The sequence below is a fragment of the Choristoneura fumiferana genome, chromosome Z, assembly GCF_025370935.1.
Source record: "Choristoneura fumiferana chromosome Z, NRCan_CFum_1, whole genome shotgun sequence".
Classification (NCBI taxonomy): Eukaryota; Metazoa; Arthropoda; class Insecta; order Lepidoptera; family Tortricidae; genus Choristoneura; species Choristoneura fumiferana.
The window spans coordinates 26,821,258-26,842,845 of record NC_133472.1 but is presented as its reverse complement, the minus strand read 5'-3'; the positions used below and the strand labels follow the sequence as shown (position 1 = coordinate 26,842,845).

General features: G+C 39.5%; 2 protein-coding genes across 2 annotated transcripts in view; both read right to left on the bottom strand.

Moving 5' to 3' along the window:
• Positions 1-21,588, bottom strand: part of LOC141432877 (basement membrane-specific heparan sulfate proteoglycan core protein-like) — a 240,521-nt gene that overhangs the window by 30,981 nt on the left and 187,952 nt on the right. The window contains exons 27-48 of the mRNA XM_074094693.1: positions 21,081-21,202; positions 20,769-20,988; positions 20,454-20,636; positions 20,093-20,241; positions 19,476-19,644; positions 19,052-19,269; positions 18,573-18,788; positions 18,374-18,485; positions 17,292-17,452; positions 17,003-17,111; positions 16,810-16,907; positions 16,112-16,348; positions 15,297-15,387; positions 14,699-14,808; positions 13,623-13,996; positions 13,002-13,165; positions 12,255-12,467; positions 11,504-11,687; positions 10,883-11,191; positions 9,179-9,514; positions 8,525-8,741; positions 8,175-8,366 (exon numbers count right to left, since the gene is read on the bottom strand). Of these exons, the coding sequence (XP_073950794.1) occupies positions 8,175-8,366; positions 8,525-8,741; positions 9,179-9,514; positions 10,883-11,191; positions 11,504-11,687; positions 12,255-12,467; positions 13,002-13,165; positions 13,623-13,996; positions 14,699-14,808; positions 15,297-15,387; positions 16,112-16,348; positions 16,810-16,907; positions 17,003-17,111; positions 17,292-17,452; positions 18,374-18,485; positions 18,573-18,788; positions 19,052-19,269; positions 19,476-19,644; positions 20,093-20,241; positions 20,454-20,636; positions 20,769-20,988; positions 21,081-21,202 (4,184 nt within the window). The remainder of the gene's footprint in view (positions 1-8,174; positions 8,367-8,524; positions 8,742-9,178; positions 9,515-10,882; positions 11,192-11,503; positions 11,688-12,254; positions 12,468-13,001; positions 13,166-13,622; positions 13,997-14,698; positions 14,809-15,296; positions 15,388-16,111; positions 16,349-16,809; positions 16,908-17,002; positions 17,112-17,291; positions 17,453-18,373; positions 18,486-18,572; positions 18,789-19,051; positions 19,270-19,475; positions 19,645-20,092; positions 20,242-20,453; positions 20,637-20,768; positions 20,989-21,080; positions 21,203-21,588) is intronic.
• On the bottom strand, positions 6,071-8,166 carry LOC141439851 (peroxidasin homolog). Its single transcript, XM_074104255.1, has 8 exons — positions 8,120-8,166; positions 7,841-8,081; positions 7,515-7,665; positions 7,254-7,434; positions 6,970-7,181; positions 6,693-6,872; positions 6,243-6,384; positions 6,071-6,152 (listed from the first exon to the last, which is right to left on the bottom strand). The coding sequence occupies exons 1-8, from the start codon at positions 8,164-8,166 to the stop codon at positions 6,107-6,109; spliced, it is 1,200 nt and encodes a 399-aa protein (XP_073960356.1). The 3' UTR covers positions 6,071-6,106.

Sequence of the window (21,588 nt, the reverse complement as noted above, 5' to 3'; positions counted from 1 at the left end):
GCAGCGTGATGCGCGGCTGCTCCATCACCAGCAGCTCCGTGTACGCCGACTTGTGCGTGATGCCCGTGCGCCGGTCGATTTAGCACGCACTCGTACTGACCAAGTCTCTCTTCGATGCCCTGGCACACGCATTTAAATCTTTATCTGTTTATCAAATTAGCCTGGGCGGTTAAAACTTCTTAATATTGATTATGGTATCAAAGGTTTCTAGCTTCTACATCTCTGATGCGGAAGTTTTGGCAGGACACAGTGGTATTCTTCGAATGCTAAGCTGCTCAAGAGTATAACTAGACATGAGCGTATTGTTTACTTATCCTTAGAGCAGACAAGGGAAACGCAACTGTGGTTATGAATGTCGCTGAATATGAGGACAAAAATTATTTCGTTACTTAGTGACACTAACACATATAAACGGTGAAACAAATCCAACTGCCAATGTGTCTTCCCGGACCACTAAAATCATTAGAGAATGTAGCAAGGAGTTTTCTGAGAGTACAAATATAAATTCTTATTGCGTCCACGTATAGCACAGCTGCCGGAAATGTATGCGGGTTGCCAAAAGTACATAAAGCCAATACTCCGCTTAAAACTATAGTTAGTCAAATTAATTGCCTACTTATGAATTAGCTAAACATGTAAGTGACGTACTGATACAAGTTTAGACAAGACAAATAGAATATTGGCTTTATTCAATAATAAAATAGGACATGGTAAAGAAACATAGTTGTTGATAGAAGACATAGCGACAGACAATGTCAGACACATGGACAATAAGATATTTACAAGTCTTCTTATAAAGACGCAAGGAGGCTATTATCACATTCGCCCCTCTACGAAGAGACGTAGTCATGCATGAAGGCTGGAGGTCTGCGATCTCTGCCTGAACGCCGAAGTTGGCTGATTCCTGCATTCGGATCGATGTTGGCAGGCGGGTCTTGAATGGCAGAGATTTCTTCGGATTGGTTATCGTCAAGTTCGTCATCTGAAAGGTCATCGTCAACAGCTCGTGGTGCTGGAGCTAACGATCTATTGAGACTGTTGTCTCTCGCCCATCAGGCAGTCTTATAAAGGAGTATTCTGGATTACTCTGCAACAATTGGACTTCCTGTACAGCGGGGTCATACTTGGAGCTTCTTACGTGCCTTTTCATAAATACCGGTCAGGCGAATGTAGCCAAGTCGGCAAAGATTGTCCGGTTTGAGAACGGCGTGGGTGATTGAACATGCGCTCATGCGGCGTTGTGTTAGTGCTCGTACACAGGAGAGATCTTATAGAGTGCAGCGCGCGGTAGCAGTGCCTTTTCCAGTTTACTATATCGTCATTGTTTGATTTGAGGTTTAGTTGGATCGTTCGCCACAGTGTGCCGTTGAGACGTTCAACCTGCCCATTTCCCTGGGGATTGTAAGGCGTAGTGCGGCTGCATGATATCCCGACGGAAGACAAGAATTGTCTAAGTTCGTCTGATAAGAAAGATGTACCCCTGTCGGAGTGGATGTACGCTGGAGTACCAAAAAGTGGAGAACAAGTCTTCGAGACAATTGATTACCGTTCTTGAAGATACATCCTTACACGCATAAGCGAAGGGAAAACGACTAAACTCATCAATTATTGTCAGTATGTATCGGTTCTGGGTGCGAGATGGTATTGGTCCCTTAAAATCAATGTTTAATCTTTCAAAAGCGGCTGTCGCTTTGATAAGATGTCCTTGATGTTTCATGTAACGTGTTTTATTTCCGCACAAGTTGGGCATGCGGCCGTCATTCGTTTTACATCCTCTACGGAGTACGGTAGGTTCTTTGATCTGACCCAATGAACCATGCGCGTGACCCCTGGATGGCAGAGATTTCGGTGTAGTTCCACTAGTTTAGAGTTAGAAGCGGCAGTATTTATTTGCATGCATACTCGTGAAAGTGCGTCCGCGGCGAAGTTATGTTCCCAGGTCGGTAGACTATATCATATTTGAAACACGAGAGCTCCAACCGCCACCTTTCGATCTTTTCGTTCTTTATTTTGTTAGAGTGTGTTTGATTGAACATGTATGCGACAGATTGCTGATCAGTAATGAGTAAGAAATGTCTTGCTATCAGGAAATGTCTCCATTTTCGCAAAGCTTCGACTATGGCGCAGGCCTCTTTCTCAATCGAAGGTTGCCTTTCTCGGAGTCGTTGAGAGAACGAGAGAAGAATGCGACAGGACGACCCTTTTGTGATAGGGTCGCTGCGATGGCAAAATCGGAAGCGTCTGTCTCAACTGAAAATATTTCACTGTCGTCAATTCCTGCTAATGCCGATTTCGATATATCAGTTTAAGGTTTTGAAAGGCAGTGATAGCTTCTTGAGATAATGGAAAAGTGACTTCGATTAAAGGTCTGATTTTCGTAGAAAAGTTGTTGACCCACTTTGAATAGTGGGCGAAGAGACCGAGCGCTCTCTTCAGTGTAGCAGTATCAGTGGGGATAGGAAGATTCGTTAGCGGTTCCAATCGAGACTTGTCCGGCTTTATAACGTTGTGGGCGATAGTATATCCAAGCAAGTTGATTGACTCTGATTCAAATGTGCATTGTATGTGCAGTTTGTATTTTTCAGCGGCCTTCATGAACATTTCAAGATTTTTGTCATGGTCGGATTTGTCCTTACCGCAGACAGTTACGTCGTCAAGGTAAGCGAAGGTACCTTTAAGTTTTTCAGTGTCAATTATGTATTGTAAGGTTCTTTGAAAGGCCGCCACTCCATTCGTTACGCCAAACGGTATTCTTGTAAACTGGTAGAGATTACCACAAGCTTCGAATGCAGTGTAAACTTTTTCTTTCGGTAAGATTGGGACTTGGTGGTAAGCACTTTTGAGATCGATTTGACTGTAAACGTTGTATTTTGCCACTTTTGTTATGATAGAATCAATGCTCGGGAGAGGGTAAGCGTCTAAGTCTGTAAATCTGTTGATTGTTTGCGAGTAGTCGATAACGAGGCGCTTACGGTGATGGCCTCCGCCAGCAACGAGTACTTGTGCCCTCCATGGCGAGATACTGGGTTCGATTACTTTATCCCTAAGTAGGTTGTTATTTCATTTGATATGAAGTCTTGGTCTTCTTGAGAATGCCGTCTTGAGCGTATAGCAATAGGCTTAATGTCTGGCGAGAGGTTGGTGAAAACTGATGCTGGCGGGACTGACGCTTCTAAAACGTTGCAGACTTTGAGAGGTTGTTTGTCTCCTCCAAATTGAAGTACGAGTGACGAGTGCTCCCGAGAACATCGTGCCCGATGATGATATCTGCGCATAGATCGTTGATGATGAGCAGTGGTTGGTGTTGGTACTTGTGTTCACCAATTTGAATTGTTGCATAGCATAGACCTTCGACATGAGAGACATTATTGAGTGATGCTAGAGTAATTGCTTGCTTGCAGGGCTTTTGTTTGAGGTTGATTATTCGAGCTAGGTTTTTGTCTATAAAGCTAATTGAGCTACCGGTGTCGAGAAGTGCATCAGCACGATATTCGTTGACTGTAATAGGTATAGTTGCTTTTCTTAGGCTTGCAGGAGCAGCGGCGGAGATGTTAGATAAGTTAGGGTAAGTAGATTGAGGTTGAGATTGTTCGTCAACTGTGGCAATAGCATTAGCAGTTCGTAGGTTGGGCCCAGAACTACGGCATACGCTTGCGAAATGCCCCTTCTTGGAACAAAGCTGACATTCGGCGTTATACGCGGGACATCTGTTTCGCTGATGAAGATTACTGCCACCACAGAAGAAAACATCGTCGTCTGGTGTGGTTAGGGTAAGAATCAGGTCGAGATCTGTTTGGAGCGTTTGTAGCTGCTAAATTGGTCATCAGCGAGTGTTCTGGAGCTTCAGAGGCAGCATTAGCATGAGCAGATGTAGAAGGTGACACTGTAAGTAGTTGCGAAGTGCTTTCGGCGGATTCTAGAGACAAAGCCAGGTTCAAGGTTTCTCCAGAGTGTCAGTGGAGTTTTCTAGAAGTCTTTGTTTGATTTTCTGCGATGATACCCCGGCAATGAAAGCTAAACGTACGACATCGTTTGGTAATCGGCTGCAGTGACATCTGTGAATTTGCAGTCACGAGCGAGTACGTTCAGGGCTCTCGAATACTCAGCTACTGACTCGCCCGGCTGTTGTTTCCTTGAAATTAGAATATGTCGTGCTGTGGTGTCGCTTTTCATAGGCATCATTGAGCGTTTTGATGGCTTCGTCGTAGGAGGTCTTTGTTGAATAATATTGTAAATTGGCGGAGAGATATGATTGACAAGGAGTTGGTACTTAAGTATTTTATCTGCTGAGGCGGCTTCCCGTGCGATGAAATTCTCGAATGAATATTTCCAATGCGCCCATTTGAGGTCTGAACCTATCATCGAAGGCTCCACGTCAAACCGTTCGGGGCGCAAATAGCGTGACATAGATGAGTTTTCTTTTCCTTCAGGCATTTGGCGGCGCAAAAAATTATTATTGAATAAATTGATACAAGTTTAGACAAGACCAAATAGAATATTGGCTTTATTCAATAATAAAATAGGACATGGTAAGAAACATAGTTGTTGATAGAATGACATAGCGACAGACAATGTCAGACACCATGGACAATAAGATATTTACAAGTCTTCTTATAAAGACGCAAGGAGGCTATTATCACACGTACTCAATCCTCTGAGTGGAAGAACCAACTCATACTCCTATGTCAAAGACTCCCGTCACTTTGTTATTATTTTTCGAGACACTGTGTTAGTGCGAGGGAGATTATGGTTAGTTTTGACGTCGAGTCTCTCTTTACTAATGTGCCTGTGACAGATTTTCTCAAAGTACTTGAAAATAAACTGTTAGCTAACATCATACCGTTAATGTTCTTGTGACCTTGACTAAGCATTGTCTTTCTGCTGCCTATTTCATCTACCAAGGGCAGTACTATCTACAGGTGGATGGGGTGGCGATGGTAACACGGTGGCTCCGGCAGTAGCTAATTAATGGATAGAGCCTTTTGAGGAAAAGGCCATGGCCATTGCGCCTTTAAGATCAGGATGTGGAAAAGATACGTGGATGACATATTCTGCATACTTGAGGGTGGACGGGCTGAGGTCAAACAGTATATTATAGACCTTAATGAACAACATCCACAACAGAATGTGGCTTACATATGAATTCGAACACTGCTGGACCCTAGCATTCCTTGATGTGAAAGTGATGGATGATATACGTAGTGACGGCATTCTTAGCCATACGGCTTATCGAAAACCCACTCACACATATCGGTATCTACATGTCATCACATCATCACCCGCAGGAGTTAATAGGTAGGTACAGGTAAAACGTGTTTTACGTAGTAATGGCTATAAGGTTAAACGCAAAAGAGAGAAGGTTAGGGGAAATTGTTTACAATCGGTAGCTCGACAACCAGCATATCTGCCCTATCTTGAAGAAGTAACAATAGCATTGGAAGATTGTTAAATAAATATTCAATAAACACCATTTTTACTCCTTTTAGGAAAATATCGCAAAGCATGAGATCACCTGAAGATACAATTCCTTTAGAGCATCCTGGTGTTTACAAAATTGACTGTAGCCACCATCTTGCTCGCTAATCCTGCCGTGAAGCAGCAGTGCTTGCACTGTTGTGTTTCGGCGTGGAGAGTAAGACAGCCGGTAAAATTACTGGCAGGCTGGTTTAGGCCTTAGAGGTTGGCCACGCATCTGCAATACCCCTGGTGTTGCAGATGTTTATGGGCGGTGGTGATCTCTTACCATCAGGAGACCTACTTGCTCGTTTGCCATCCAGTCGCGTTAAAAAAAAAGCTGTGGGAAATCCTATATAGGCGTAGTATATAGGTAAACGCGGTTTAGCTAAACGAATCATATCATGTCGGATAAATGAGCATATCAAGGCTATAAAAAACAACCAAAGCTATAAGTCTGCTATTGCGCAACACATTTTGGAATCTGGGACTACTTAATTATGTTGTATGCAACTGTACCACCACCATTATTTGAATAAGACAAATCTCTTTTTGTTTAAAAAAATCAGTGAGTTACCAGATTCATCATTACTTACATTACGAATGATCAGCTCATTTCCGATCTGTTGAGCATAGCGTTGCAGCTGTTGGCCTACTCTACCCATTGCACCGTGTATAAGCCATTAGAGCTGTCGCATCTAAAAACAAACACAGCTGGTTTACTTGTCTGTTTCACATAATATGACGATATCCATATAGTAGGTAAAACCAATAATTACAAATCTTACCCAAGTGTGCTGTCTTGACCTTCAATGGCGAGTAAAGGCGTAGGTCTTTGTTGATCTGGATAATAATTTGGATCTTGTTCAGGATTTTGATCTTGGTCAGGATTACCGTAAGGATCAAAATCAGTTTCTCCGCTGCCTTCTCCTAAATCGCAAAAAAGTTGCTTAGTGTTTACTTAAATCTTGATAAAGTTTACTTTAAAGGTTCTGGATATAGTGGTTTGCCAGTTGTTCCAGGACAAGGGCTTAAAAGTAACTTGCGCGATTTAATAGTATTTTTCAGGTTCAAGACTAGCTTGTATATTTCTTAAATTTTGTTGTACTCAGGGATAATATGGGTGAAATATTAAGTGTGGATATAACAGCCTAGCTAGCAGACGAGTGTCATTTTGTCATTATTCAAGTTGGATCTCTGCAAGTCACGAAATTTTACCCATGCGAGTTCAGCCTTACCGTTGGGTCCGAATCCGATATCGCCACGCTCAACGCGGATGGTGAACTGCTCCGCGACGGTGCCGGCGGCCGAGACAGCTGTGCACACGTAGTCGCCATCATCCCGCTCGTTGGCCGCGCCGACACGCAGTGACGCGATCCCGGGGCTAGGTGGCACGAGTTCACGGTCGTCTGATCTCACTGCCACAACATTTTTTTTTTTTATTATATTCGTGATTCCTCAAAGATCATAAAATATCTCTATTACATCACCCAAGACATGATTAGTGTGACTTACATTTAATTGATACCATAGGTTCGGGATAACCATTTGCTCGGCAATGCACTTCTACAGGTTCTCCTGGGTTTGCTTCGATAAAAGATCCTGGTGTCAGTGTAATCTCTGGCACAGATCTCACTTTTAGAGTAGCGTTAGCGCTGGCCTGACCGGCAACGTTAGTGGCCGTGCAAATATATTCTCCCTCGTCGTTGACTTCAATTCTTTCGAACCTAAAATAATAAACAAGTTAGCCGAGCGGTCCTAGAAATATATAAAAATAGTTGCATAGAATATGTACATACTTCAAAACTGCTTGAGGCTGTAAGTGTGTGGACCGCGACAACGATCGTTCGCGACTTCTTGACCAAAGTATTTCGGGAGGCGGCACGCCGGCCAATACACGACAATGGAATTCAAACTGACCGCCAAGAGTAACAGCTAGTTCCCCTTGTGGCCATATTTCTACCTTAGGCGGGATACGCGCTGCAACCAATGATCAGCGCATAAATTATTTTGTTTCAACAAAAGTAAAAATTATTTAGGCAAGTTATTTTCAATCTTACTTTCAATCTCAACCATTACGTAGGTGTTGGCGACTACAGTTCCATCCACGGATCCGGTGCACATGTAATATCCTCCGTCTTCATCTTGTGCATTGGAAATGATTAACGTGTTCCCTCTTTGACTGGTTCCAGGTCCAAAATTGTTATTGTGCTGTAAAGACAAAACATAATCTTGCACATACCTATCGCCGAATAAACAAAATAATACAAAGATAAATATATTACAAATTACAAACAAACAAAAATCCAGATTTATAATTTGATATAATGTATGAGGATTACTTTGCTCCACTTGATGTACGGTTGCGGGTATCCCTGAGGATTACAATCGATTGTCCCGCTGCCTCCTGTTGGTATTTTAAGACTGTCGACGCTGACGGAGATCGAGGGGGCTTCGCCGGGGCTGGTGTGGACAGAGGGACGACCGTCACGAGGATGGGCACAGACGCTGCCTGCTCAGAAGTGGTCTGGCACACATATACTCCCTGGTTTTCAAGCCGAGCCACATCGATATATAATACGCCATTTTCAGATCGCACGTTTTGAGCGAGTTCAGAACCGTCTTGCCTGAAAATAAACAAAAAAAGTAGAACACCTCGTGTAACGTGTTATTCACAGTTCGTTCGTAAATTACTATAATAATGTTTATCATTAATTTACCTGACCCATCCAATAGAGCCAACTGGTATACTTGCTGTTCCTGTGCAAATAACATTTGTGCTTTGACCTTCAACAACATTTGGTGTAGATGGCGAAATAGTGAGTCTGTCTCGAGTTGGTCGTAATGGTCTGGGACGCACAAATATCGCAGCTATGCTATCTTTGGATCCAGCTGTGTTTCTTGCGATACATCTGAAACAGCGATTTTGTTTTGGGAGTGGACCTTTTACTAGTTTCATCAGTCACTAACACTGATGTATTAAACTGGTCACTAATCACTAAACTTTATTATCATAGTACAATAATGTTTATTAAAAATAAACTGCTCATTATTTAATGTTCAACAATACCTGTATTCACCGGAATCTTCTTCTCTAGCCTTGGGGATTACAAGATAGGATCTATAATACTCCACTGCCAAAGGTAAAGGCTGTCCAGATGCTCTTTGCCAAACGATTTTTGGAATGGGGTTTCCGGTAGTAACGCACTCCAATTCGATTCTATCACCCTCGTAATACTCGTTTACAGAAGGTTGTATCGACACAGTGGGGATTGTCATAGGATTTGCTGTAAAATTAAAATAATGTTTTATCGCATTCTCAATTCTTCGTCATCGCGGACCTTATTTCATTGTAACATAAAAATTAAAGTGTATGATTGTATTTGACAAAGTCAAATTTAGGTTTTAAATATTACCATTTTACCTAATATGTTATTTTACCATTTACCCACCTTTTGCGTAAAAAATCCAGTCAGGTAAAACTATCCAATTTAAGCATGGAAAGAGAACAAATCGTTTTGTAAAGAAACAGATAAACAGGCTCAATTAAAATACGTGAACTCGTCGGCTCAGTTGGCAAAAACGGGACCCTTATAGCGTATAAATATATTTCTGTTCTAATACTGATTATTACTAAAAAATAGGCTTTTCTGAAACTCTAGTACATAAGTGACGTTGGTAAAGAATTATATTAATTAAAATAATTTACTACAAAGTTACTTACATCCAACTGTAAGAGATGCAATAGCCTGTCCCGTGGAAATGCCATCACTTGTTTGACAGATGTATGTCCCACTATCGGATACTTGGACTCGACTGATGTACAGTACCCCGGTGTTCCGATCAACGTACGTTCGTCCTTGCGGCAAGTGTCCATCAACCTTAGTCCAGTTCACGGGGAGAGCACCCTGAATCATGCGGCTTCTAGCTTCGCAAGTAAAGTTTACTTGGCCGCCCACGTTTTCAATTCTGATAGTTGGGCTCGAAATTGTTACAGTAACTGTAGACTGTGGCGGCGGTGGTCGGTTTGTAGTAGTTTGAACTACTTGTGGTTCTCCATCTATAAGGAAATAATACGATTCATTTTCGCTCTCTCATTCCCATTGTAAAGTTTTTTTTATTGGCTATTAAAATTCTTTGGGTTGTCCAATTATCTCAATATATTTAAATCTTAAGGAAAAACTTTCAAAATTGTGTAGAACTAATTTCACTTGCAGCCTCAGTTAAATTATTTTTCTCATAAAAATATTTTTAATTAGATAGCAATACAATTTCATAGTGAAATTTTGCAAGTGATCCTATTATTACTTAGTGTATAAGTCCATAAAACTTTATTTCCTACTATTTTATTGATATAATATTGTATTGTAAGAGACTTTAGAATAAGGCCTTATGTATTTTATGTTTTTGCCAAATAAATAAATAATAAACACTAAATATATTCATAAAAATGAGGACACAAAGGACCAAATGACTGTTTAATAATGCTTGAGAGTGATTGGCAGACAGCACAGAATAATCTGAACTCTAAAAAATATACATTGAGAACACGTATACATTATTCTAATACCACTTACATGATAAAATTATGTTATAAAAATAAATGATATAGATAATTTCCTAAACGTTAAAGAGTACCACTTACAGTGAAGGACCGCCCACGACTCGATCATTCACAAGTGCCAAAAACAACGTAAATTTATATTGTACCTAATAAATTATAAAATAAGGACAGTTTCTTTATGCCGATGCAAGTCGCGAATGGATCATACTTTTAGCTTCATGACTTTTTTCTTTCGGGCCCCCGACTAACTGTGCATTTTTTTTATTGACCCAGTAAAATTAAGGTACCTCTACTACAACGCATAAAACTAACTAATACAATTTTCAAGTACCTACATTTAGTTGAACGACTGCGCTCGTGATTTATATTTATATATTTTTTATTAACCCCCGACGCAAAAAGAGGGATGTTATAAGTTTGACCGCTATGTGTGTCTGCGTGTGTGTATCAGTCTGTCTGTCTGTGGCACCGTAGCTCTTAAACGGGTGGACCAATTTTAATGCGGTTTTATTATTTGAAAGCAGGTTTTTAGCGATGGCTCTTAGATTCGTTTCGTTAAAATCGGTTTAGCCGAGATATGATAGTTGAGATATGAACTTTGAAGTGACAAAGTTGGGGGTTTCCCAACTTTTTGTTGATTAGGTTAGGGTATTTATTTAGGTAGTATCGTTTAGGCATTATTAGCATGGCGGTAGCATTGTGAAAAGGAGCTGCGAGACGAAGTTGTTAGTCACAAACAAATGGGTACAAAATATATCATTGGAGAATCACATCGACATTGAGAGCGCTAAACATTTTACTTGAAGCATGAATAGTATCAACATCCGACATTGATGGTAAAGCTCTTTCATGTTTAAGAGCTACCTGGCTCTGGTAACGTAGAGGTCAACACTCCGAGAGTAAATCCTTTTGAAGTAATGGTGTGACATTCCAATATTTTTCCGACATGTCTCGTATCCCAGATAAGTTTTGTTTCGTGTTCTCCCCTCCAGCCATCCGGGTACAACTTTGACGTGTTGTAATGTTTAGGTGCGCTTATTCTCTTCCTCTCGTAATAAAACTGTATTGTCAGCGGCTCTGGAGCTCTGTATTTGCAAGTGAATGTGACTCTCCGCATAGGGTTCAAACCGTCGTAGTTTTCGCTAATAATGGGGTGCAGTTCCATTACTACTCCTATTGATTGTGTTATAAAAATATATAATGCATGCATTACCACCTGTTTGTTATAATATAAATAAAAAACAAAGTTTTATGCTATATACGTAAAATACTTTATACAAATATGTAAGTTTTATACATCTATTGTAAGTATTACGGTCATGTTTTTAATTATGTAGGTAATCTTTTAGCATTAAAGAGGAGGTGAAGAGTATAATTATTAGACTGAATTATACCTATATTTCATTTTATTTAATAGATACCTACATAAAAAAATGCGACAAATAAATGTTTCATGCCAAACATCAAAATTACATTGCAACATACCTATAATGGAACAATCAACTCCCGAATAATGCGCACGACAATCGCAGACAACGTCACCATAGCTTGTCAGGTGGCAATTGTGTCCGTTGCAGTTACACTGCTGACAACGTCCTCTGTTTTGATAGAAACCGGGTGTGCATGATTCGCAACTTCTGCCAGTGTACCCTGGAGGACAATTGCAGCTCTGCAAAGTAAAATTGATCAATGATTTTAAATTCATATTCTACGCATTAAAAATAATATGGGTGTAGGTACCTATACTCTGTCTATTTAACAGAGTTAGTACTAGAAAACAGAGAATGCACGTAATTGGTCAGCGATAAGGACGATGCGCAGGCACAAGATGCTTGTCAAAATTTAGTCAACATCTGTCTCTCGTATGGTGCGGACGCTTTAGAGTGCTTATCTTTGGTTACTAATTTTTACCTGGCTCGTAAATTACATAATTATGATTAAAAGATGAATAAACATGACATGATAATGTCATGTTAAGTATCAATAAGTTAATTATTTGAGGTGCCTCTAACTACAAACAAAAATCACAAGAAATATTACGAATATTCCAACAACCGGCACGTAAGCCGAGCCCGCCATCGACGTGCGATTGTTGACGCCCACTGACAGTTTCTTGTCCCTTTCATTTGCATACAAAAGTGCAACAGAGAGAAGGCTTTGCTAACTCTGTTAAATAGACAGGGTATAGTTCTAAGGATTTTTTTACAGAAAATATGTTAACCAATGAAAGTTTTACCTCAATGCCTTTAGCCGAAGCTGCTCCAAACGCTTCACCAGCAGTATCCATAGACACATCCGCAATAGAAGTGGATAAAAGGTTTCGTGTAAGTGTTGCTCTAATTAGAACTCTCTTCAAATTTTTCAAGACTGCCATGAAATCGCTCCGGCTTGCCGGTGTTCGAGAATTGAGGTGGAACCAACCCCTTTCTACTAAAGGCACTCGATAACTCTGAAAAGAATACATTTTAATCTTTAAATTGTAGTCTTAGTCCAAATTTTAGAAAAATATAATTTATTAAATTGGGTATTTTTTTGTTTTTTCTCTAATGTAAAAAACTCTTTAGCGTAAATTAATTACGAGTTAAAAATACAACAAGTACTTAGTTTATGCGCAAAATGGGGCATGAGGCAAGGAGGCAGACAGAAGCCTCATTGTCAGTTATTGTTTAACGCACTTGGAATCACAATTGTTTCAACCACTTCTTTCTGTAACATGGTATACGACGAGGGTAGAGAGAAATGGTGAATGTAATTACGAGTCAGCGCGTTAGACAAATACAACACGGCCTCAGATCGTTCTACTTTCAATATGAATGTTTCATTATTTCATAGTTTTAATTGCATCTGCTCAAAAATTATAAAACATAAGTTACACTGAACAGTTCAAAGTTAAACCAGATAAGTATACTTAGGTAATTAAACTAAGAGGTTTGAGGTTTTGTTGTTTTTTAAAGTACCTAAATAAGTCTTTACCAACACTCACCAACGATTCTCCGGAACGGATTGCTTGGTTGTTGGGCCAATACAATGCATCTTCGTCTCCAAACAGAACAACGTCTGTGCCCGGAGTACTTTCTAAAGGATATTTTCCCGAATCGAATCTTTGAGTTAAAGCCAAGTTTCCACCGTATGATAATAACCTATTTCCTAAAAAAAAAACACCAATAATCAGTTTCTAGTATTTCTGGACCTAGTACGTACCTATTAATAGTCAAGAATATTGTAGCTTTCGATTAGTGAAATATTTTTTAAAAGATTACCACCACATACAATAAAGATGTAAAACAAGTACCCAAATAAATTGCAAACTTACATTAGTGAGCAAAAATCTTGATTTTTATATGAAATAGGGTAGTAAACGAGTAAATGTATCTCTAGAAGTTGTGAGCACCTCCATCTCTGGTGCCCGGAACACCGGAGGATTGTGGATGCGTTGCCAGCCTGAAGGGTTGGGATAGAATAAATATCGCACATGCCAGTGATTCCACCGACTGAGCTGGATCAAAATTTAAATGATCTAGACGGACCTTGGACAAAGTTTTACCACCCGAAAATGTAAGCTAACTGGATAAAGAATATTGCAAACATGATAATTAATACACACCAGTGAATTGAGGTAGAGACCAGAACAGCTCTTCGTTAGGTAAAAAGTTAAATATGTACGTGAGCTCGCTTTCACTCGCAGAAGGAGAGAACTGATCATTGATAATTTGTCTAGCAGTCAAATCCGTTATCGAGTAATTGCCATAATTTTCGCCTATTATAGGAGCCGGAATTGCAATCCGGCTGTAATTAGGTGTCTCCACGCAATCTCTGGTGACTCCAGAACAGTAGCAAGGAGTGCAGCCATCGGGATTTTCTTGATCAAGTCCAAATGTACCAATTCTGCATCGGTCACAAGATTCGCCTTCTACGTTGGGTTTGCACCTACAGTTGTCCTGATCATCGCAAGGTTCCGCTTCGCCCCGTGGATCGCAACTAATCAAGAAAATAAAAATATTAATCAGTACATAGTACATCAGTATAGTTTTGTCTCTTGGACATAGTTTTTAGGCTCGTCGTCGTGTCGTACCTACCTATCTGCTAATGGTTAAGAAGTATTCGTATTTCAATTACATCCCACACATTTGATACTTACCTTATAATTTTAAACATTACATTTGAATTTTACATTGCATTGGTTTTCTAACTGTACATAATGCCGTAATTTTTATTGTTAAATAAATAAATAATTATGATTTGTCGTAATGATCCGAGTCATATTAATCAGAATCGTACTCACGTAATCGTACTATATACTCAGAAATAAATAAATGATTATGAGGAAAAACTTTAAAGCCTAAAAATTATTCATAATTAACTTGTCAGCTTCATCAACGGTTCAAGTTTATTTTCCGTTATTATAGTATTCCTTTCCTTGTAAAAAAAAAAATTGATCACGTATTCGTGCGAACGTAAATGATCGAGTTTTACATTTGCCTCAATTCAATTTTGATTTACCTACATAGCTGCTTGCTGGAACCCTGAACCTGGTAACCAGCACGGGATCTGCTTTACAATACTACTGCCAGGGCTCGCTAGTCCTAATAGGTACACTGTCATTAGGACGAATTAATACTGAGTATAAAATAAAATAATCGAGTCACAACATTGCAGGGTGTTAGCGATCAGTTTACTTACTTGCAGCTACTCGGGACCGTACGAGATGGTACACATTGTTGATATGCGTCACGTTCATATCCAGGTTTACATTCTTCACAATTGTATCCGGCTGTATTGTCTTGACAATCCTGAAAGCGGGAATGTATTGATAACTAAATTAGTGTTGATTTGCTCATGCATGGTCTACTTTATGTAGATCAACCACAAAATAGTGGCTTATTAAAGGTACATTGATTATCCACGTAATTCATCATCTGGGGCAAAGCAAATGGACATGATGTAAATATTAATAATTTGTGGTAGTTAAGATACCTACGAATTTTCTTTGGATTGTTAAATATTTTCGATTTTAATTTAATATAAAAGAAAGAAATAAAAAACAAATAAACAAATTAAATATTTGTCATTGCGTTTGGTTTTGGCCTCAAGAAATTTGCCCTTGCTATTGCTATTAGGATTGATGCCTGTGGCAGAAAAGCTCGACAACGTTGAACTAGGTATGAAGGTAGTTCTAGGTTAGCTTAGATGTGTTACGTTTAGCCTGTTAATTGTTTTTTTATAATATTATTAATGCAAAAAAACCTTAAATAAACAAATATTATAGTTAAAAGCTTACGATGCAAACGCCAGTCTCCGGGTCGCACATATCAGAATGTCCTCCGCAACTGCATGGCTCGCAAGATTTCAGGTACAATCCACTCGAGCTCCTAAAATGACAATTTTAAAAGGACCGTGAAGTAAATTTAAATTTAGTTTTTCATACAACCGGCGACTATGGTTAACAGCTTCTAAAATTTTGTAAATTTTAACATTTTTTTTAAGTTTTAGGTAATTGTTAATCAAATAAAAACCAAGTTTCTACGGTCAATCTCAACTTAACTTATCAAAGATTGGTTAACTCAACATGCGTAGAAACCCCAATTGTGTGAAAAGTGGTGAATAAATCTTTTGTCTATCGCTTTGATTGTTATAAAATGATTATTATTCAACTAACTTAACTTATTCGTTTTTTTTTTAATTTTTACTATTGTACCAGCTTTGGTAAACGCTCCATACAAACCCGTACGTAGGTACCGGTATGGTATTTGTGACTGAGTTTATTTATATTAGCTTGCGAAATTTATAATGTATGTATAATAAAATATATGTAGAGCTTAAACAATCATCGAATTTTTTTCATAAGTACGCCGATTCAAATGATTAAAAAATTACTCACAGACGAATTGTCTACGACATACACCAGAACAAACAATAAAAAACTTGTATTCAAATTATTCCTGATTTTTTTACGTTATCGCCATTAGTAACTATATCTTTATTAGAAATGCGTATAGGTACCAAATAACTTTCTTTTTATACTTCAATTATATACATTTAAGTCTTTTGAATAAGCTAGGTATTCAATTACAAACATGAGTAGCCAGAACTAACCTAGTGTAACCAGCCACGCAGTCTTCGCAAGAGGTGCCGAGGTATCCGGGCGGGCACACACACTGCTCCACGTGCACCGCCGGCGCTCCGTCGCCGTATGGGTCCGCGGTATCGATGCTCGAGCTCACCAAAGAGGCTAACTCAGAGTTGCTCGTGTAAGTGGCCTTCACAAGGATTGCTTTCACATCAGCAAGAGCCAATAAGAAATGTTGGCGAGAAATTTCCTTTCCGTCAGCCCTAGAAATAAATGTTAACTTTACATGTCTCGCATTTGAAACACTAAACCGAATGGACAGGTAAAGTATAATCGCTGTGCTTTTACAAGTAAATATTATGTGAGCTGTAACTACCTACTTTATGAGACCTTCGTCACAAAATTTAGTGCAATAAAGGGTTTGAGTTTGAGGGCTGTGATTGGCCTGTACCTACCTACCTGCGCTGGAATATAAAAACAGCGTTTTTGCCAATAACCTCATGTTCGTCCATATTTAGTGATATGATCGAAAAATGCTCTTGTATGGTCATAACTAGGCATCTCTTCCTCTGTCACGCAACCTCCGAAAGAGACGGAATATTTGTACCCACAGAAAATAGAGGATTGAATTTCCGGATTATTTAAAGGTCTAAATTCTTCTATAGTACCTATTCTACCAAGAACTTATCAAACAGAGTCAAGATATTTTATAAAGATAATTTACCTTTGCCACCCTGCTTCCAAGAATTGGACAGATGCATTAAGAACACCATCACTAGACGGCTCAAAGTTACCGAAGTAATGGAAAGTGAGGCGGTTTTCCTGATGAAAAAAATAATGATAGAATTATTGAACATACGAATTGAGCGTATGAAAGGCAAAAAAATGTAACGTCAAACTATCTAAGTATTACTTACGCTGATCAGTTGAATATTGGGAGCATTATTCTTAGCACCTGAGACGGGTACATTGCGAAGAACATAACGCAGATAGCCGCCGTAAGATGTCACTATATCTCCAGCGAAGCTGATGACAAATAAATCATTAAATATATAATACCAAACATTAAATTATTCCATTATTAGTAGTAAATATATAAGATGGATCCAATGGGGGGGTCATTATTTAACGGTACTTTTTATTGCCATTCGTGGTCGGGTAATATATAGTCCATAAGTAAGACAAGTGTTAGATTTATTGAGTTACCTGCGAGGCAAGCTCCAGTAGTAGACGATGTTGCGTGAGCGTTCGACGGCGTCGAGCGTGAGTTCGCCGCGCACGAGTTGCGGCCGCGCCTCCGCCTCCACGGGTGCGTCGTAGCGCTCGACGCCCGAGCCGGTGAATAGCGCGCTCTCGTACACGTTCACCTGCTCATTCAAGACATTGAGGGCTATCGTTTTTTGTCTTTCTAGATGGCGCCACTGTTGCGTGAGGTTTTAAGTGTGGCTTTCAAATTCTGTTATTACGGGCGTGAAAACAAAGTTTAGATTAAAATCATAGTTAATACACCTTAAAACCGTACCATACAAATATCGAGCAACCACAGTGTTGCGTAGTCCCGTTTTGTCGGAAAAAAGGGAGGACAAAAGTTTCCGCAAGACAAAACTGTCTCAAAACACAGACATTAATTGCCCCGTAACGCATAATTCCCATAATTAATTTCAGGTATTGCAAAATATATTCACAAAATTATTCTAATTATAAATAAACCCGCGTAGCTCACCCAAAAACTATGAGATTTGACATTTCCGAGACCTCACGCTACACTAGCGCCTCTAGCGGCGAATTCATACGCGATAGCCCTCATTGCAATGAAACATTACAAGTTTGGTGCAGTTTTAAAATTCATTATCATTACATTAATGGCTCAAAAGACGCCTTGTATGTATGTATGTAAAGTCTTTATTGCACATTAAAATAAAAATACAAATACACAGAGAGGAGAACATAGGTATCTTGTGGTACATATTATAAAAGGAAAATAGGGCAATAGATTTTTTCCCTGTATGCCGTTAATGCCGTAAGCCAATCTCATCACATCTGGTAAGAGTATTACGACTGATTGCGATTTAATAAAAAAAAATATGATATATGACATTGACTGTGAGTAGGTGTGAGTACGTTTGTGCGTGTGTGTATGTAAAAAATTTATATTTATGTTTATAGCTGGACCTCTGAAATAATACAAAGACTACCTACTTTTTATCCCGATATTCCAACGGCATCCAGGTAAATTCCTTAAAATCTCCTTTTTGGAGAAGTAGAGGAATAAATAATGGGATCCTGACCTGGTCCACGATTTGCGGAATGTTGTAGGTGACAGTTGTCGTCTTTCGGCGCAGATTACTGCTGGTACATTGGTCGGTGACTCCAGAACAGAAGCAAAGTGCACAACCATGTCTGAAAATGGTAACATATTAGAATTTTAATACCTAACAGTTTAATCATCAAAAACATTATTTATCAAAAAATTTAGTGGGGTTTTACCGGTTTTCTTCAGAAAGATGGAACGTGTCGCCTTTGCACTGATCACAATATCGTCCTTGTACGTTTTCTTTGCATACGCATTCGTCGGGAAGGCGAACTTGCAGTGTGCCGGCGGGGTTGCAGTTGGACGAGGGCTTGCGTTGGCAGGAGTCGCCGGGCACCAGCGGGTTACCGGTGTAGCCAGGAGCGCAGTATTGACACTGTTCACCCTCATAGCTTTAAAAGTACAACGAAGTATTAAATCATCTTCATCATCTTTATATTGATCTATAAATGTCCTACTGCTGGGCACAGCTCACCTCTCAGAATGCCTCTCATTCTGAGCTCTTTACTTGAGCTTGCCTTGCGTGCTCAGTGCCATCAAAATTAACTACCTATTGAAAAAAATGTTCTGGAAACGAATGCTCCGGTATCTATACATTTAAAAACAATAGTCCTGAGTGATTACTGATATTTTAGTTTTGATTAGTTTGACATACCCCGGTGCGCAGTCGCAGATGACGTTCCCGCGGGGTCCTAGCGAGCAGGTTCGGGCGAACTGGTTTTCGCGGTTGGTGAGCGGGCAGGGGCAAGGCTGGCAGGCGAACCCGCTACTGGGGTCGCCATACGAGCCCGGCGGGCACGGAGCCGGCGCTGCGCGCACGCATGTGCCAAGCCACGGCCCGGATTTCTCGCGGACGTAACCCGAAGAACATTTCTAATGATGTAAATCATTCATCCGTGTCAGAAACATACGTGCAGTCAGTATTTAGTATAGGTAGGTACAGTAATTTTTCTATTTTAAATAAGTTTAGTTTTAGCCAGCATACATCTCATCTACTACGCTTAACATTTTTACAAATATATAATTTTATGGTGTTATTAATGTAAGGTATGAAGCGAGTAGGATTTAGAATTCATTACCTGGCAAGAAAGGCCTTCGTATCCAGGCGGGCACGAGCACTCCTCGACCAAATTGGCAGTACCAAGTCCAGCGTTGAAGTCCTGAGCCGATTCCATAACAAAGTCAGTGATATTTACGCCCGCGTCATTCACGCTGGCTCGGAGCAAAATTGACTCCACGTTGTCTAATCTGAAATGACAGTCAGAACGGCTCAAATTTATAATAAGGTAAAAAATTAACAGGTACGCCTTATGTTTTTGACAAAATTAATTTAATCAATGTGATAGATGGGGTAAACGTAAACGTACGAGTGCTCGTCACTGACCCATTAGGTATATCAATTTTAATTTAATGTCATTACATTAGCAATAGCCTCCTAAGTCATCGCGTACTTTATAAAGGACTAATTAACACTAAGAATAACGACCGAATGTACTTTATAAAGAACGCATTGTTCATTGAATAAAGAATTCTAAGAGTCAACCACGTCTGGGTCTTAAGCACTAAGTTTGTTAAAAAATGTCAGGACTCAGGAAGATATAGATGAGTGTAGGTTATCATCTACTGAGCATCATCGTGGCGAGTGCTCGGACGTTTACCTTGTATAAGTAAATAGAGAGTATTTAGAAACACTCACGTCATCATAATATCTTCTCTAGTCGCAGGGACGAGACCGTTTGGTCTAGACTTCTGCCAGTTATCTTGCGTTAAGCGGGCCTCGACATAAGTTTCCCGTGGGTAACTACTTCTTGCCTGACTTTTGTAAACCAGCGTTTCAAACTTGCCCTGTAATACAACATTCTAGGTTATGAAGTATGAAATTAAATCAGCACCAACAACGTTGCTTAAACACTTGGAATATAATACTAAAAGAATAAAGTTTATTTTTCTTGTACACCCGCAGACAGCTATAAGTTTTTTGATCACGTCTCAGTTATTTTACAGCCGATTTAATGTAACGGTAGTGGTAGTGTAAAATGTTTTAAATTATATCGTACCTTGATGATGATATCAGGCATATTGTCATATCCCCAACTTGGTCTGGGGGACTGTGGTGAGACCTTGTATCTAATGTAGCCTCCGTATGATGTTAGTTGATTGCCGTTGTAAGATTCTGGTAGAGTAAGGTACGGATAGGAAGAAGAGCTGGTCGGATATCCGTAGTTCTCTAGTTTGGTTACCTGTAAATAAATTGGAAACTTATAAGTAAATGAAAGAACTCTTAGATTAAATAGAGAAAGTATTTCGACCACTACGAAGTGATAGCTAATATTTACGAATTATTAGTGCCGCAGATTAAATATTTTACGTACCGTAGCACCATTCCTAAGAGACTGGTAGTAATACTGGTCAGTTATAGGCTGAGAGTCAATCTGAACCTCGTTGTTGTAAGTTTGCTTCACCCCCACGAGACGAGTGCCACCCTGGCCGAGTGGCGTCGGCATGTTGTATATGAAAAGATCAGCGCTCTTGCATTGCGTAGATTCCCCGAAGCAGAAACAACGAATACAGTCACTTGCCGAACGTGCCTCACTTAAAATGAATAAAACGACAAAAGTTACTTATCCGTGTTTAATTGTTTACTACAACTATAATACTTGTGTTTTTTTTAACTAAGTACTTACCTGTTGAAATATCCGCTTGGGCAGACATTGGTTCTATTAACGTAAACGATAGCGTCTTGTTTTGCAAAAACGGTTACTCTGGCACTGAGGGCTTCGCAAGAATATGCTCCGCTGTCATCCGGCTAAGAAAATAATCACCAAATTAACAGTATAATTTAATAAATAATTAATATTTAGGTAACATTTACAATAACGGGAATCCTATTAATATTATAAATGTGAAAGTTTGTGAGTGAGTGAGTATGTGAGTGACTGAGTGAGTATGTTTGTTACTTTCTCACGCTAAAACGGCTGCACGGATTTGGATGAAATTTGTCGAAAAGTTAGTTTATAACCTGGATTAAAACATAGGATACTTTTTATCCCGGTATTCCCACGGGATAGGGATAAAATCTTGAAATAACAACCTCTGGGCTTAGAGTCATGAAATTTAGTACGTAGGTAGTTGGACGTCTGGAATAACAGATAGATGACTTTTTGACCCGATATTCCCACGGGATACCAAGGG